This window comes from Anolis carolinensis, chromosome 6 (assembly GCF_035594765.1).
Source record: "Anolis carolinensis isolate JA03-04 chromosome 6, rAnoCar3.1.pri, whole genome shotgun sequence".
NCBI lineage: Eukaryota > Metazoa > Chordata > Lepidosauria > Squamata > Dactyloidae > Anolis > Anolis carolinensis.
Genome location: NC_085846.1, coordinates 36,962,352 through 36,981,129, shown reverse-complemented (window position 1 = coordinate 36,981,129; position 18,778 = coordinate 36,962,352). Strand labels below are relative to the sequence as shown.

The 18,778-nt window shown below is 43.2% G+C and overlaps 1 protein-coding gene across 6 annotated transcripts in view; it reads right to left on the bottom strand.

The window, feature by feature from the left end:
• Nucleotides 1-10,400, bottom strand: part of fmnl1 (formin like 1) — a 98,116-nt gene extending 87,716 nt beyond the window's left edge. For 3 of the 6 annotated variants that reach the window (XM_008113236.3, XM_008113234.3, XM_062957612.1), the window contains exon 1: nucleotides 8,981-10,400. In XM_008113236.3, coding sequence (XP_008111443.2) covers nucleotides 8,981-9,136 — 156 coding nt within the window. In that variant the 5' untranslated portion in view covers nucleotides 9,137-10,400. The remainder of the gene's footprint in view (nucleotides 1-8,980) is intronic. The other 3 variants (XM_008113241.3, XM_008113237.3, XM_008113240.3) reach the window with 1 other exon arrangement.
• Nucleotides 10,401-18,778: the final 8,378 nt, after the last annotated feature.

The following is an 18,778-nucleotide window of genomic DNA, read 5'->3' as shown; positions in this document are numbered from 1 at the left end:
ACAGATCAAATAGTGTCATCATTTCTGAAATTGCATCTATACCATAAATCAGCATAGGTAACATTTATGCAAATGTGTGTATGCTTATTGGGGATTGTGCATTTCCATTTTTAAAGCAATACCTAAATGGATACATCCTTCCTTCCTTACTATGAAACTCAAGATAGTCTTTCCAATGGTGCTTATAAAGTCTCCCACCCAGCCAGAAATCAGATCCAGACATAGATAGCTTCAGTAAAATTACTGGTTGAATTATACAATAAGCCCTCCACTTTTGTGGGGTTTAGAGATGTAGGAAAAGACATGAACAACAAAGCATTATTTTTAACACTTTCCTAGGAATCTCTAGATCAGTGATTCCCAAAGTGGGTGCTACCGCCCTCTGGTGGGTGCTGGAGCGATCCAGGGGGGCGGTATTGAAACCTATTAGGACACAGAGGCGGGGCCAGAGGAGGGGCGGGGCCTCTTCCCAAGTGCTGGAGACAGGGCTGAGCACCTGAGATGCCTGTTAGGACACACAGGGGGCGGAGCTAGAGGAGTGGGCATGGCTTCTTCCCAAGAGCCCGAGACAGGGCTGAGAATCTATACCTCTCCTGAGGCGCTCGTTGGGACACAGGGTGGAGCTAGGGAAGGGGGAAAGGCCTCTTTCCAAGAGCACGAGACAGGGCTGAGCCTCTGGACACGGGGGCGGGGTATAGAGGTTCAGCCCCATCAGGCACTTGGGAAGAGGCCCCGCCCCCTCCTCTGTGTCCTGGCAGGCACCACAGGACAGGGATAGAAGCTCAACCCTGCCTCAGAGCTCGTAAATCCGCCCATCCCAGTCCTGGCCGCCCATTTGTGGCCCCGCCCACCTCCCCTCGCAGCCCTGCATCTTGGACTAGGGGAGAGGCTCAGCCCCACTCTCTTGAGCAAGAGCCACACCCACCCCTCTAAGCCACGCTCCTTTCCAGGGGGCACTGGGTAGTATCTATTCTGGAAAGGGGGCGGTAGGCCAAATAAGTTTGGGAAACACTGCTCTAGATCCTACAAAATGACTCTCTGGTCAACGTTCGCTACAAAATCATGCTGGAGGACCTACAAATGCCCAGAAAGGAATTTCTAGACTGTCCAGCATGATTATGGTAAACTTTGCACTGGAGAACCTAAGCATTCCTAGAGAGAACATATCAATCAAACCCCTGAATAATCAAATCCACAAAAATTACCCACAAATGGAGAGGGTTGATTATATGATTTTCCAAGATGATCTTGTCACTGGGGGGTGATATTGCAAGGGTATGACTTGTCCAATGTCAAAAAGTTACTTTTTAGACTACACCTCCCATAATTTACCACTTAGTACAGCCAGAATTTTTAAAGCTATGCCAAAAGCCACATAAGTGAGCTTACAATGGAGTTCGGGAGTGAAAGTTTTTGGCTTGTAACCCCCAGTTTTAATCATTATGCTAGCCTATTGTGGTGGAATCTCTGTTACTCAAAATTGCTGGGCTATCGTATCCTTGAATTTGAAGCATTTGTCACTCTAATCAAATATGTAGAGAAGCTGGTTGTTGCTAGAAGTGCCAGGTGGAGCACATTCTTGATCTTTGCATCATGTGTTTTCAGGCTGAATTCCAGCATTAAAACAGGACTGGAAGCAGAGTCCTGACTCAAAATAAACCTGCTTGTTCTCTAGTCTTTATTCCCTAACATTCCTGAGCCAATAAAAAAGACACACACACATATATCACCACTGTCAATATGAATGATTTCAATAATCCCTGTGTCAGGGTGGGAAAGTGAAGCCTTCTAGATGTTGTTGTGAATGACTCTTCTGAGGCTGTGAGTGATAATGGTGGGATCAGGAGATGAAGAAAGAACCCTCGCAAGGAGGGCTCGCTGGAAGATTTATACAGGAAGAGAATCAGGGAGATTGATGAGGAGTCTTCTGAGGAAGATTCATGCAGGGACTTGGGAGGGGATCTTGAGCTGGAAATGGATGCTGAGGAACTAGTGGTGACGGAGGAAGTTGGCATAGATTGGGCACAGGCTCCAGAGGATCTTGGGGAGGAATCTGGGTCCATGGATGCTGTAAATGCTGGAGAGGCTTGGGTATCTTCAGAAGCAGATCCCACATGGTCTGCCTGGAGGAATGAGGGTAGTTCCACAGGTGTGGATAGAGTTGGGTGTGGGCAGGATGATCTTGATTCTGATGAGGAGTTTGGGACGCCTGATCCTAGGGCATTAGAGGTTTGGACACCCAAGGAAACCTAAATAAATTGGGGATGTTGGGTCACTATGCTTTGTGTGTGGCAAGGTGTTGCTGGGTGCCATTGGGTTTCCTGTACGTGATTCTGAAGACTGGCTTGGGACTTTGCAACAGATGTAAGTTTGATCCAGGTTATTCTGCAATGGAGGGCTGGAATTGTGTGGGTTTCCCTGGACTGCACTGGTATTACTATTTTGCATTAGCTGCTGTTCGCCTCCATTGTCTTGGCTCTTTGTGCCATTCCATGACGTGGACCTTCTTTTGATGACTTCACCCCTTGGACCTTGGACTGGAACTCAACTCGGCTTTTCACTCCCAAACTCGGCTTGGCGTCGTTCCTGTCTCTGTGGCTGTCTACTGTTGCTGACTACTGGCTTTGTTCCCGATCCTGACGCGTTCTCCTTATCCCGACTTCGGACCGGCTTGACTGTGTTACAGCGCTCCGCTCCTTTAACTCCTGGCTCGGCGTTTGTCTCTGCAGCAGTTTGCCGCTAACTCTTCAGCGTCTTCCAGTTTTGCTTGTTTTTGCCGCTCACAGCAAAGAGCTTTTTAGCCCGGTTTGGGTTTTTGTTTCAGTTTGAAATCGCTGTTGTACTTCTGGGTTTTGGGAAAGTTTTTGGGGCTTCATAACTGTTTGCCTTTGTTTGTTTTGCCATTTTAAGCCCGTTTTGAGCTTTTGGGCTGAGTTCAAGTACTCTATGTCAAATCCAGATTATATCTCTGGTTAATCCGGATTATATGACAATTAATGCTTTTGGCGTTTTTCCTGCTTTGACTGCCTAATAACACTGGAGTTTAAGTGTTTCAAGTCTCTGTTAATTTACTGAACTGTTTTTGGACTATTACTTTAATAAACTATATTTTGATATGAGAGATGAAGGCACACCAAACATCTGGTGAGCCACATATTCCCAAGTCTGGTATTTCATAACTGACTAAGGTGGTTCTGGATGATTATCCTAATTTTGTTTATGTCTGGATGTAAGCCAAAAATGTGTTGAGTGATCAAAAAGTACCAGTTGGGCTTTGAGTAAGGAACTCCCTGTCTCATACTGTAATTCAGTCACCATGCTATACTGGGTCTTAAGATATAACTTCTGCTTATATATCCTTGAGCATGCTTGTAAAGTATTTTTAAAAAATATCCATATAATGCCTTCATCACAGAGAGGGTTTTTATATTAAAGAAATCCAACACAAAGAATAACCTAAATATCGAAACTTAAATACTAAAAACCTGGTGGGCTTAAAACTGTGCCAATCTATTTTAAAATACACATTTGCATTTTAAAATATTAGTCAAAGCATTGTAAATGCCTGCACAAGTAGGAGGCTTTTGAATTCCCCCATCCCACATACAACATTGGCACCTTCCAATGTTGATGGAAGGACATTGGAAAACCAGGTCATCTCCATAGAGAAGTACCTTTCTTTTGCTGATGCTGAACACACTTGTTTTATAGAAGGCACACACTACAAGGTCTCCTTTGATTATCTTAAATGTAAGAAGAAGGTAACATGGGAGGAAGTACTTATTTGCATGTTTGGGCCCCAAGCTATTTTGAAGGGGGCTTAATAGCAAATAGGCATCCAACATGTATCCCTCAGATCCAACATGATCTAACGCAGTGGTTCTCAATCTGTGGATTCCCAAATGTTTTGGCCTACAGGTTGAAAACCACTGATCTAATGTGACTCCGCCTAGGCAAACCATTCTAGCTGCTGAACTTAGTCCTAGTTGGAACTTCCAGATTGTTTTGATGGACACCCCCCCCCCCCCCGAAGCATGCATTACCACACTCTACAACTATCCCAATTTGGCAGGAACAGTCCTAATAACACATCTATTGTTTCATCCTTTCATTTGCTTTTGAAATGTCCCCATTTCCTCCTCCTCCCATTTCCACCTTTGTCATCAGTTTATTTCAGTTGCTACAAACGCAGTTGGAAGTGCAATTTTTTTTGCACTTAATGAGTTCAGCTATAGGGGAAGAAGAAGAGATGGTAAAATCTTGCCTTTCACAGTAAAGTGAAAGCAACTACTGCAGCCATTTCTAGTTTGTGTGTTCTTCCTCCTTAATAACTGTTGATATCTCGACAGTCGAGACTTGACTACACTATCATGTGGTTTGGTCACATGTTCTGGTTTTCATTTGTGGTGTGATCCAAACTGGAATGATCAGTAGGTGGATAGCTGGAACCAGACTAGTTTTATCGAAGGGTTTATCATACTAAATGATTATAGCACTATGATTCCTCTTTACTGACACTGTGGAATTCCTGGGTTTGTTGTGTGGTGACTTACTACAGCTCTCTGGCTGACAATGCCCTTCACTACAGTGAAAAACTACAACAAGAATAATGATAGATAAAGAGGAATCTTCTTTGTATAGCTGTGTAATGCGAAAGAGACGGGTGGCAGGTAACAAATCAGACAAAGCTGGTAAAATGTTGCACCAAGCACACTTTGGCCTCAAGAGACAATGCTGGTTCCAAGAGTATTGCCAAACTGCTCTTTCAGACAGAATGCAGTCAGGAATGAAAAATAGAAGAGCCAGGCCCCTGAGGACATGAGCAATGAAAAAATAAACAATATGTAACAAAATAGATATTGGTATCTCAACAGAAAAGCTATAATGATTGATTTAAGAACCACACATTTTGGTTGGGACCAGTGCCAGCTCTCGGCAACCTTGAATAAAGCTCTATCCAGAACAAGCTGTACACCAACCCACTGTGTCCATCTCATTCAGATTCAGAGTTAAGTTGTTTGGCCCTCACCTATACTATGACAGAGTATAGGGAGCCAATTCAAAGTGCAAAAACTTCCATATGAACTCCACCACTTACAGCCATCCTTTTTACAACTTGTCAATTTCCAAGAAAGTGGCCTTTAGAGGACCTTTGGAACGGTAAACCAGGACCTTCACTACCTCTCAAAACATGTTGCTGGCTAGTCCAACTGTCAATAAGCTTTTCTTTCCTATGGACTGGTGTCTTTGGAGCAAATACTTAGGAGGCTAAATCTAATCAGACTGCCAGACAAAAAATGAGAAGAGGGTATTTACATCTTTAACTGTCATGTGGAAAGGGGTATTTCAACAAATGAAACTCGCATGACTAACACCTGCTGAAATTCCCTCTTCCACACAGCTATTAAAGAGATAGTTGTCCTGTCCTCTTTTTCACAACATTGCTGATTCTTATCCTTAAACCAAGAGAGTCTGGTTTAATTAAGAGACAGCATCCATCCTGTTTTCTGCTTCATGATCCCCAGGGCCAACACTGTGAGACTGGCTGACTATGTGAACAGCGAAGTAAGCCTCTACTTATAAAGATGTCTCTAATGGTCCTGGGATGAATAGTTACTTTTCACCTTGGTGGATTTCTTCTGTGACGTGAACACTTTCTTCCTGCAATTTAATTATAGATGCTAATCTCTTAAAACAGGGGTGGGAATGGTGTAACCCCAAGAAACCTAGAATTTTGTTCGGGGGGGTGGCACATAGAAGTGCCAAAAATGAAAGTTGGAGATAGCTCCTATACCTATTGTGTAGAAGAGGGAACCTCATCAGGTGTTGTTTGTCACACAACAAGGTAACATGTTACACCTATTGAAATGTCTTCCCCTACCTAGCCATTAAAGGCACAGGAGCTTCATTCTGCTTTTACTTCGGCAAACCTGGCAAGGTAAGCACTGACAGGCAGATTGTTTTTCAGTTTGCTTACTGGCAGGTGCTTACAGGGTGAGGACAAATTATTTTTCTCATCCATCATAACTGAAATACCATATAAATTTGAAAAAGCACCATGTATGCTTAGAAGCATCTTCCATGTGTTTGCTGTAACTTACTCTCATGTCATAAGATAGACTACAGGTAGGCTTTACGGTTCCTGGGATTGCCCAATATCAACAGTGGCCTTAATATTTCTTGGTACAATTCTGATTGCTCATTCTTAAAGGGGCTTACTACATAGGAACCTTTGTGGCCCAATTTTCTGAGTTCATTTGTGGGAAAGGGCCCAGATTCAAACATCCTAGTTTGGGTGGGAGGCCAATCCCTCTTTCTCCCCCTTCTGTTCCACATGAAAGGGCTCCAGAACTATCATTCCTATCATCCTTAGTTCGCATTGCTAGGGGTGAGGATTGATAAGGAGTTTAGTCCTACAATAGCTGGAGGCTTCAATTTGCCTAATCCTGTTCTACCATGAGCATTGTTCGGAAACAGCTCACCTGTCCCCATATGCTTCTTAACTTCCTGTTTTAGCTTGAATGTACTGTAATTGTTAATTCTAACTAGAAGAAACCCACTGATCATTGGCATTTATATAAATATTGAGTTAGAAATTTTTCATGATGGAGTAGATCTACTCAAGTTAGAGTCAATGTAGTAGTTTGAGTATTGGACTAGGATTCCGGAAGACCAGGCTGAAATCCTCACTCGGGCATGGAAACTGGAGGTTAATCTTGGGCACATTGCACAATCTCAGCCTTAAGAGAAAGGCAATGGCAAATCTCTTCAGCATAAGTCTTGCCAAGAAAACTCTATGACAAAACTGCTTCAGTCAGAATTGACTTGAAGGCTCATCTCAACAACGAACTCTAGTTCAGTGTTTCCAAAACTCTGGTCTTCCACTGATTATCGGTCAAGGTAACTGAGGCTTCTGAGAGTTGAAGTCCAAACACCTGGAGGACTAGTCTTTGAAATATCACTGCTTTCGTTGGTAAAAACTATTCATAAAAAGTATAATAAGGAGGCCTAAAATCAATAAACAAATCTGCAGAGATACATTTTGAAACTTTAGACAGTGCAAAACAGAAGTAAAAATCAGGCAGCCTTCCAAAAGTTGTTGGATCACTCCTCCTAGTATCTCTCACCCACTGACTATGCTGGCTGCTGCTCTTGCAGTTCAGCTCTTCAAAATGATGCTTTTTAAAATTTAATGCTATCTATAAAACATTAATTAGTAACCTGCTTTACTAAACTACTTTTTGAAATGCATAAAATAGTTTTTAAAATATGCTCACAATTGAAGCAGTGCTACTCCTGCTTTCATGCCATGTGCACAAGCCACACCCGGGGTGATGTCTCTTCCAGAATCACTGATCAGACTCCTGGATTTATGCTACCTTGCTCATGGAGAGCAAGACTGGCATTCCCCCCACTCTAAGGACGCTATAAGCACAACAACATGCCAGTTATAATGATAGCTGATCAACCAAACACATGTTTCTCAGAACTCCTAGGAATAGAACATCACTGACAGAGAACTACAGACCTCACACTGTCATCATTCCCCCACCCCATCCCATCACCATGCTGCATGCAGCTGTATAACTCATGTTAGGATAGTGTTAGGCATAGATAAAGCAGTAATTAATTCTGTTGTGGAGGGAATCATTGTCTAAATAGGAAATAGGCACATTAGCATTTGGCAATAAGATTACACATCTCATCTTGGATCAGCTCATGTGTTCTAAAGGGCTGTTTAGTTTCCAACATGACCCACTACAAAATTGGTCTTGTGCCATCCAGAAAACAAGAGGGGGGCTATGCTACTTTCTTCCTCCCAAAGTTAGAAATCCTATGTGGATCAACATCTAAAAACACCCAACTGAGAGCAAGGCCTGAAGAACACATCGCTTGTGGAGGTCAATCATCTTAGAGGTCAAAAATGCTGTTGTTCTTGCTTTCAAGTTGTATCCAACTTATGGTGACCCCAAGTTGAGCCCATCATGGGGTATTCTTGGAAAAAATTGTTAAGAGGAGGTTTCCCTTTGCTTCCCTTATGAGGCTGAGAGTGTGAGACTTGCCCAAGGTTACCCAAAGGGTTTCTAATAGCTGAGTGGGAATTTCCTGGACTGCAGAGTTTTAGTCTTGAGCTCAAACCACGACATCATGCCAGCATGATGATCATGAGAGAAAGGCATTGCTCTGTAAAATTCTGGTAGGGGAATTAATTTTCAACCTCTCCTAAACTTGGGTCCTTCATTCCTGAGGTTGAGAGTGTGTGACTTGCTGAAAGCCACCCAGCAGGTTTCCATGGCTGAGTGGGGAATCAAACCCTGTTCTCTAGAGTCACAGTCCAATGCCATTACACTACGATGGCTGTTTTACAGTTGGCTAAATATCTTTTTAACACTAATTGTAAAGAAGAATACATGCTTTCCTCCAGAGAGTTTGCCAACCAATTTCAAGCAAGATGAAAAAAGACAATTTGATTTGACCTCCTTGGGGAGAGACAGGCGAGACAAGAACATACACACTTCCTCTCCCCCTCCCCTTGCCATGAATGCATCTGGAGTTAATTGCACCTTCACTCCATATGTCTCTAATGTGGAGGAGAATCCACCTTTGAGATAGGATGTGGATGCCCAGATCATTCCAAATCTTGTTGCAATTGGACCACATTATTAATGTTTCAGATTTTTAGTCTGCAAGCTTTCCACAGAAAAACATGGCAGAACAGGGGTTAAATGGTATGAGATAATCCCAACTGGTAACTCCCACATTAGAAGAGGCTTCCCTTCACCAGGTGTAATGCATTGGCAGAACAGAGCTAGGAGCAAAAACCTGGTTCTTTCACGCATCTTTAACCTCACCAACTGCAGGCATGACTTGACTCCTAGCCAGGTTAGTTTGCTCTGTGTGTATGTTGAAGGTAATGGAATGGAGACAGGATTCAAAGATGGTGTGTCCTGGGAGAAAGCACAGGTCAAGGAAGACTTACCAGCACATGAGAGAACCGCTCTTCCAGTTCGCCAGCACTAGGCATGGGCTGCTTGGGGGGCGCAGGCTGTTTGGGGGGCAGAGGCGAAGACGCGGTTGGCTGGCTTTTAATCTCCTTGGCTGGAGACATCTCCATGCTGCTCGCTGCATTGCCCATCCTTGAGACTGCAAAGCTCCCCACGATCAAATAAAAGGAATGGTTTCCAAGTCCAGATGCAGTCGTCTTTTCCTCACAAAAGGTCGAAGGGAGTTAACACCCCTTCAGACCCAAACTTTTGATGCCAGCCAAAAAGGGGATGTTGGAGGTAGTTCCAACACGTGTCACAGATACCTCAAATGCATAGAGGCTGGGGGAGCTCCATGAAATGAAGAAGAGGGGTCTCCTTGCAAGGTGACTCCTTCAAAAATCAGGGACCAGCCACCATCATGAAGAGGGTCAGTCCCTTGAAGACGCCTTCTTCTTCTCCTCCCTAGCCTGCTTCATTCATACCTAGGAGAGGAAAAAGAAAGCAAAATCCACTTCTTCAGTCTTTCTGAGGAGCCCACAGCTCCATCCTTGTTCAGGTTAGAGGCCCTGGAATGGAAGAGAGGAGTCAAACGCTTTGCTAAACTCCAAAAAAAAGAGGAAGAACCCAAAGGCAGCGGTTGGGCTCTCTGAACAGGAAGTCTCAATGGCAGGTGCAGGGGAGGGGAAAAAATAAGAAATAAATAGAGCTGCAACTTTTCTCCTCCGCCGCAGCAGCCCTCGATTGCAGAAGGGGGCTTTTGAAACCTAGCCAAAAAAAAAAAAATAGACATCAAATCCCTCTTCTTCTTCTCCTCCTCCTGAAAGCTGGGGAAGAAAAGGAGCAAAGATGCCAGGCAGCAGCCGCAGAGAGGAGCTGCTACCCACGGCTTTGCTGGCCAAGGCAACAAGGAAAGCCAAAGGCAGCAAGGGCTTGCCCATTCCCAAAAGCAAGGGCCACCACCACAACCACCACCATGGCCTTGGGAAGGGAGACCAGGAAGGAGGAGGAAAGAGCAGAGTCACCTGCTTTGAGGCAGAGGAAAAAGGAGCCTCTGGAGCAGGAATAAGCATTAAGCAGCAGCAGAAGCAGCAGCAGCAGCAGCAGCAGAGAATGGGAGCGTGAGGGAGAAGCAGGCAAAGAGCTTCCTGGGTCTCAAAGCCCACGGATTCCCCCACACGCGTGTCTTATCTCTGTGTGGTTCAGTAATAAATAATAATTAATAATAATAATTCCCATCGAAAGGGCAAAGCTATCCCTGAGGGGGAAAGGCACCTCTCCCTGCTGAAGGGCCTTTCTGAGGTAAAAGGCCATTGAGCATCACTTCAAAGCCACGCTGAGGGGGAGAGACTTCGGTGTGGGGCCTTTACTCATGTTTTAATGGAGGGGAGAGACACTTATCTCTCTCTTTCTGAGGGAGTGAGGGTCTCCCCCCACAGACCTGGCCCCCCTCCCCCCCCCCCCTCCAGCCCCTCCTTTGAGCCTCCTCTCTCCTGGGTTTCTTCATGCCACCCTTCCCTCAGCAAGGCAAGCCCAAGGTGGCTTCGCATGAGGGCAGACTCGCTCTCACGCCGCCCAAAGTCCAGCCGAGCCCTTCGCCCCCTAGCGGCCGAGTGAGGAAGTGCTCCCCTCCCTTCTGTTTAAAAAAAGAGAGAATAAAAGTGGATCTGGAAAAACCCACAGTGGGAGGAAGAGTCAGAAATGTGTCTTAAGTTCCTGACAAAGAAATCCTTGACATTTTTTTTTTAAAAATACGCCACCCACGCCACCGCTGGGGGAATTCGACTCTCAACATCCTCTGTCATTCCCCCAAATCCTGACATGGTTTCAAGTTGGTTCTGATGGGTATGTCAACTACGTAACACTATGTAACTAAATTTGGAGGGAAAAACATCTGTTCCTGTTCTGAAAGTCGTATTTCCTGTTTTATTGTGTGACACTTACTTTGAAAGTAGCTGTTATACTCCAGAAAGTTCATTTTTGTGGTTTCCACCAACTATGTTGAATTGTGTTGTCGAAGGCTTTCATGGCTGGGATCACAGGGTTGTTGTATGTCTTTTGGGCTGTGTGGCCATGTTCCAGATGTATTCTCTCCTGACGTTTTGCCCACATCTATGGCAGGCATCCTCAGAGGACATGGCCACACAGCCCGAAAGACATACAACAACCCTATGTTGAATTGGTTGAGACAAGATGAGATGTTCATTAATTGAAAAACTATAGCAAAATGTGCTGCAGGATGTCCTGCAAAAAACAATGTTTTTTTCAGTTTAATAAATTTTCCCCATGTTTTTATGATAGAACCCATTAGGAAATGGCATTTATAACCCAGAAACAAAAAATGAGGGCCTTTCCACACAGCCAGAATATCAAGGTAGATAATCTACAATACAGTAGAGTCTCACTTATCCAATATAAACGGGCCGGCAGAATGTTGGATAAGTGAATATGTTGGATAATAAGGAGAGATTAAGGAGAAGCCTATTAAACATCAAATTAGGTTATGATTTTACAAATTAAGCACCAAAACATCATGTTAGACAACAAATTTGACAGCAAAAGTAGTTCAATATGCAGTAATGCTACGTAGTATTTACTGTATTTACAAATTTAGCACCAAAATATCACACTGTATTGAAAACATTGACTACAAAAATGCATTGGATAATCCAGAACATTGGATAAGTGAGTGTTGGATAAGTGAGACTCTATTGTATCTGCTTTGAACTGGGTTATATGAGTCCACACTGCCATATACCAGTTCAATGTGGATTTTTATACAGTGGTGTGGAAGAGGCCTGAGTTGGGGGAAACATTACACAGGGCTCACTGGATGTAGGTGGACTACAACTCCCATCATTTCATATATTTATGTATTTATTGTATTTCTATACCGCTTTTCTCACCCCTAGGAGCCCCCGGTGGCGCAGTGGATTAAATCGCTAAGCTGCTGATCTTGCTGACCAAAAGGTCAGAGGTTCAAATCTGGGGAGTGAAGTGAGCTCCCGCTGTTAGCCTCAGCTTCTGCCAACCTAGCAGTTTGAAAACATGCAAATGTGAGTAGATCAATAGGTACTGCTCCAGTGGGAAGGTAACGGCGCTCCATGCAGTCATGTCAACCATATGATCATGGAGGCGTCTACAGACAATGCCAGCTTTTCGGCTTAGAATTGGAGATGAGCACCAACCTCCGGAGTCAGACATGACAAGATTTAATATCTTGTGGGCTGGTCCATGAGGTCACGAAGAGTCGAAGCAACTGAATGAATAAACAACAAATATCCCAAGCTTCTTCCAACCTAGCAGTTCGAAAACATGCAAATGTGAGTAGATCAATAGGTACCACTCTGGCAGGAAGGTAACAGTGCTCCTTGCAGTCATGCCGGCCACATGACCTTAGAGGTGCCTATGGATAACACCGGCTCTTTGGCTTAGAAATGGAGATGAGCAGACCAGATGAGATGACCAGAGTCGGACACAACTGGACTTAACGCCAGGGGAAAACCTTTACCTTTACTTATAGGCTTCTTGGAGGTTTCTGCTTGGTTCTGGCCATGGGGTGCTGGGGCGTGTTGTCACTCCATGTCCCATCTGAAGAGCTTTGTTCGTAACTTCCGCCTCTTTTTTTTTGTTGAATTGCCCAGTATTTTCCTGGCATTTAATGCCTTTAATACCTTCCCACTTTATCTACTCACGTTTTGCTTTCAATCTGCTAGGTTGGAGGAAGCTGGGCTAAAGGTCAGGAGCTCACCCTGACCCAGGCTTCGAACTGACAAGATTTATTGCAACTGGTGATTTAACCTACTGTACTAAAGCTTGGCCCTAACTATAACATAAAGATCAATTAAAAACTATACAAACCGTCAAACATCATCTGCTGTCAGTGCCCGCTGAAACCCAGGTAGTAGTTTGTCACTGTGGGTACATATGGGAAGTTTAGTCTAGATCTATTGTTGTTAGGATTCACACCGTTCTCCACATGTGTGTGGACTACAACTCCCATCACCACCGGTTGAGCCTCCCCAAATCCTTACAGCATTTAAAGTTGGTTATGACGGGCATGTGTGCCAAATTTGGTCTATATCCATCATCAATTGGAATGACATAGTTCGCTACAACTTCCCATCATCCTCTGTCAATTCACCCCCCTCCCCAATTTTAAAATGGTCGTGATGGGTTTGTGTGCCATGTTTGGCCCAGATCTATCATCAATGGGATTCTCTGGAGGTGGGAACCATCCCACATACATACATACATACATACATACATACATACATATTTTGACTTCCATATACCATATAGATTTGTATTTATTTTTATCCTCCTTTTCTCCCAATATAGGGGTTCACGGTAGCTAACAGCAGTTATGACACAATACAAATTAAAGCAGCACAAATATATCAACAAGAGGTATAAAAAGGATTGTTTGTGTAATTAAACATAAAAATGTTAAAATACGTTTAAAAAATAGACCCCCCCCCCCAATCCTACACACATCATCTTTCATCATTCCATAAATGCCCAATGGCAGAGGCATGTCTTGACTGTCCTGCAAAAAGCAAGCAGGGATGGGGTGATTCTAGGCTCCTTCTACACTGCCATGTAAAATCCAGATTATCTGCTTTGAATTATACGGCAGTATAGACTCATATAATCCAGTTCAAAGCAGATAATGTAGATTATCTGATTTGATAATTGGATTATATAGCAGTGTACAAGGAGCCCTAGAAGGGGATGTAGAAGGGATTGGCAGAGCCATCTCTGTGCTTTCTTTACCTAGGAAAATCCTATGAAGTTCAAGGGGTGACTATAAATAGGCCACTTGAAGGCATACACACATATGCACACAGCATGTACCCATGAAATCAGTCGGAAACTGAGATGTCAAAGACCCATTGATTCTGTGGGTCTGTCCAAGACTAAAAAATGGGATTGACACTCTCCCAAAATAGTCAGTTTATCATTATACTTAGTTTTTAAAGTAGCATTTCCTTTAACTTTTTTAGAAAAGTAATGCAGTTAGGTATTTCTAATTTATTTTGTTTCTGAACGTGACAGGAGACATACCTCGAGCCAGCACCTGAACCATACAATCGTCCTCCTCCACAGTTATACCACCTTAAAGTAGGAAAGTTATATTCATGCTACAAAAATAGCGGAGTTATTCCTGGTTTAGTTGGAAACATAATGTAACTTCTATATGGCTTTGCTATTAAGAAAAGAAATAATTTTAATTACAATAGAGTCTTGCTTATCCAACCTTCACTTATCCAACATTCTGGATTATCCAACGCAGTCTGCCTCCTGCCTGGATCCACAGCTATTTCTCTAGGCAGCAAGAATTGCATTTTTTATGGATTTAACTTCTGACAATGTTACTGCAAATACATTTTATGCAACTCTATCTTTATTTGTAGTCAATTTGTTGGTAGTCAATGTTTTTATAATCAATGTTTTCAATACATTGCAATGTTTTGGTGCTAAATTCATAAATAGAATAATTACTACATAACGTTACTGTGTATTGAACTGCTTTTTTTGTTGATTTGTTGTAAAACATGATGCTTTGGTGTTTAATTTGTAAAATCATAATGTAATTTGACGTTTAATAGGCTTTTCCTTAATCCTTCCTTATTATCCAACATTTTAGCTTATCCAATGTTCTGCCAGCGCGTTTATGTTGGATAAGTGAGACTCCACTGTAGTTATTTCCAAGCTCTGTAGTGGAGTTTCCTTTTCCCCTGCATTCCTTGCTTTTGGGTGCATACTTACTTGTTTGCTACTAATGGCAAAAGGCAAATGTTGTTCAGGCTTTGTTGGTCACATTCAACTGGACTGTTATCTTTATGGATTTATAATACGACCCTTTATCCATGGACCCAATATTCGTGGTTTCACCTGCCGATGCTCCAAAATGATATTCCCTCCAGAAATATTGGTGGGCTTTTCTAGGTCCTCTAGTGCTATTCTATGGCATTCTCCCATCAAAATACAATAAAAACACAGAGTTCCATGAGGATCTTGGAATGTATCTCTTGTGGATATGAGAGTTGTACTGTAGTTATAATAACATTTGTGGCTTACCTTTCCTCCAGTAAGATCAAGCTGGTATATATGACTGTTCTCTTTATTCTCACAATCCTGTGAGTCAGAGATATGTGAGAAAGCAATTGGTCCAAAGCCAGATAGCCGACCATATTTTTTTCATGGCTCCGTGGAGGCTAAAATCTAGATCTCCCAAGTGTTTTCCCACAACCAATATCGTAGCTTTGTGATGATAAAAACTGAAGCAAAATCTGGTTCAGTCCTAGGGACTGTTTGGCCCAACATCCTTTTCCCTACAGACAGGTGCCTCTGTGAACCCGGCAAGCAGGCCATGACAGCAACAGCCAACATAATAATTGTTCCTATACACTGCCATTCAGAGGTGACCTGGGCTGAGGTGATTCATCATTTGCCACATTAGTCATCAGATCTTGTGTCCCTTTACATCACATTTCCTCCCATATATTTTCTTGGCGATCCTAACTACTCATTGCCTGGCTGTGGCACAGAGCACAACAGATATCTTCTTCTGTTCATCCTCCCCTATTAACTGGCTGAAGATAACTTCTGTACCTCAGCCATTCATTCCTTTCTCAAAGGCACTTTTCTTGCAAGGCCTTTGCTGTATTTCTCTAGCCTTCCCTTCCTGTCGAGTCTAAATAGATTGAACTGCATTTGTTCACAGTCAGCTCTCCAGGGAAGAGTTGTAGCTCAGTGGTAGAACAGATGTTTTGTACCGGTATGAGGAAGAAAGCTCCAAGTTCAGTCCTTGGCATCTCCCATTAAAGGCATCAGGTAGGAGATAATGGGAAATGATCTCTGAATTAAAGTTTGGACAGCCACTGCTGTTCGGAGCCAATGAACACAGTGGTGCTGCTCAAGCTATCTGATGTGGGGGAATCAGCAACTTCTTCCCAATGTGCCAGGCACGAATACCATATTTGTCTCTGTGCCAGTTGGCTATGGTTGTTCCTTTCTTTCCAAGAAACGCACCAGGGACCAGCAGCTGATGGTTTGTGAAATGGCATAGGTTTATAGACCACCACTTTGAGTAACACTGGAATAATCAAAATTTGACCTGGTGGAAGGTAACGTCTTAGGATTACTGCTCTTCTTAGCATTGTCTCTTCCTGACTTCTGTTCCCTGAATGCCTCCTTGGGGAAGAGACTTAACAGGCTGTTGACGATGACATTGTTTTGTAAAACGCCATGCACATCATATGTTCATGCTCATCCATGTATGTACATCAGAGCATTTAAAGCAGTGTTTCTCAACCTGGGATCCCCAGATGTTTTTGGCCTACAACTCCCAGAAATCCCAGTCAGTTTACCAGCTGTTAGGATTTCTGGGAGTTGAAGGCCAAAAACATCTGGGGACCCAAGGTTGAGAACCACTGATTTAAAGTATACATAGATTGCCCTGAATTAGAGCTATAAATTGTACACTTGTTCAGAGGTTTCTTGAACTACAACTCCCAGCAGTGATGGCCAGCATTAAGATTGCCAGTCATGAAGAATGCTGTGAGTTGTTGTTCAAAACCATCTAGGACAGCGTTTCTCAACCTAGAGGTCGGGACCCTTGGGGGGGGGGGGTTGTGAGGGCATGTCTGAGGGCTTGCCAAAGGCCATCAGAAAACACATATTTCTGATGGTCTTAGGAACCATTTTGGCAGAGAAGGCTGATGATCTCTCTGCCTGTCGTTCTCTTCTTTTTTTTTGGAAACAGACTGCAAATCCCCCCATGGTCATTAGGATTCACAGTGCTCTCCAGATGTAGGTGAACTACATCTCCCCTAAATCACTGTCAATTCCTCCCAAATTCCTCCAGTGTTTTCTGTTGGTCATGGGGGTTCTGTGTGGAAAGTTTGGCCCAATTCTATCACTGGTGGGCTTCTGAATGCTCTTTGATTATAAGTGAACTATAAGTCACAGCACCTACAACTCCCAAATATCAAGGTCTATTTTCCCCAAGCTCCACCAGTGTTCAAATTTGGTCTATTAAGTATTTGTGCAAAGTTTTGTCCAGATCCATCACTGTTTGAGTCCACAGTGCTCTCTGGGTCTAGGTGAACTACAACTCCAAAACTCAAGGTCAATGCCCACCAAAACCTTCCAGTATTTTCTGTTGGTCATGGGAGTTTTGTGTGCTAAGTTTGGTTCGATTCCATCATTGGTGGCATTTAGAACGCTCTTTGATTGTACAACTACAACTTCGAAATGACAAAATCAACCTCCCCCCCCCCCAAACCCCACCAATATTCAAATTTGGGTGTATCAGGTATTTGTGCCAAATTTGGTCCAGTGAATGAAAATACATCTTGCATATCAGATATTTACATTATGATTCATAACAGTAGCAAAATGACAGTTATGAAGTAGCAATGAAAATAATTGCTGATGGTTGGGGGTCACCACAACATGAGGAAATGTATTAAGGGGTCACAGCATTGGGAAGGTTGAGAACCACTGATCTGGAAGGCCGCAGGATTCCCAGTCTGTTATATAAGCTGTTTCACTTCATTACTCCTTCAAAATTCTTGCTTGGTACATTCTTTTGGATTCAGTACCAGCGTCGTCTGGCTGAGCCAGTGTTGCAAAATTGCAACTCCAATATAGCTAGAAAAAATGTTGTTTTACATCCCCCTCCCAAGTTAGGTTGGGCCTAGGGCCAGAATTTTCCCCTCCCTTATTTTCTGCAGAAAGGTTCTGCTGACTTGCAAGGTGAAACACGGACAGATTCCCGCCTCCAACATGAGATGTGCTAAGGAATACAAGAAAGACTGAAGGCTTTTGAACTCAGGCTGCCCTCTCACAATCTAACCAGTGCAGTGAGAAGAAAACAAAAAAGGGAGTACCGTAATCCTGCTCCACAGAAGACGTAATAATATACATTTCTAAAATTCTGCTTTATTTGCAATCTACAATATGTAATTTTAGAAAAGTTTTAATGCCATAGCTTGAGAGACATTCTTCCCTCTGGACAGCACTTCCCAGTCTCCCCCTGTTAACCAAGGAATTCTGGAATCTGTGGTTTGAGAAAAGTAACTTCAAAAAATATGCCTTGTGACGAAGGCTGACTGACGTTTTCTTTGACCCAAATCAATTTGTACCCTTTCTGTTCCTGGAAGAGCTTCTGGACTCAGCAAATACCTCTGAAAACAGAGTAAGAAGAAGGAGTGTTGTTTCACCAATCTCTGCCCTTCCCGCCTTTTGTGCTGAAATCTCCACCCAAATCTGATTCGGATGTACAGTGGGCTTTCTAGCACATGATGGAAGATAGCACAGTGGGCTGAAGGATGCAAGAGGAAATTCCCCCTTCTGTTTGTGGAATTCTGTGCTAGATCAAAAGCTGTTCTACAAATGTGAAGTCTCCTTCCATTTGTGGAAGTGACACACAACCCTTATTTCCTTCTTATTAGGATGCTGTTAAAGGACAGATGCTACGAAGAGCTAGAGAACATTGACTTATCTCGGCCTTTTCTTAAGGCGCTGCATCACCCTCCATGCATTTTGCAGCTTGCGTTGGTGGTGTATGTTATTTGGCCACCAAGGTCTCAAGTCAACCTCAAACTGTATTCTAGTGTCAGTGTAGAAGGGGCCTCAGTCGAGGAAAGGATTTCTGATATTTATTTATTTATTTGCGACATAACCATCTAGATGGCCACATAAAATTACATGACAGGTTGGATTCAGCCTATGGGCCTTGAGTTTGACACATGTGTTCTAGGGATTACCTGAATGCTTCTTTA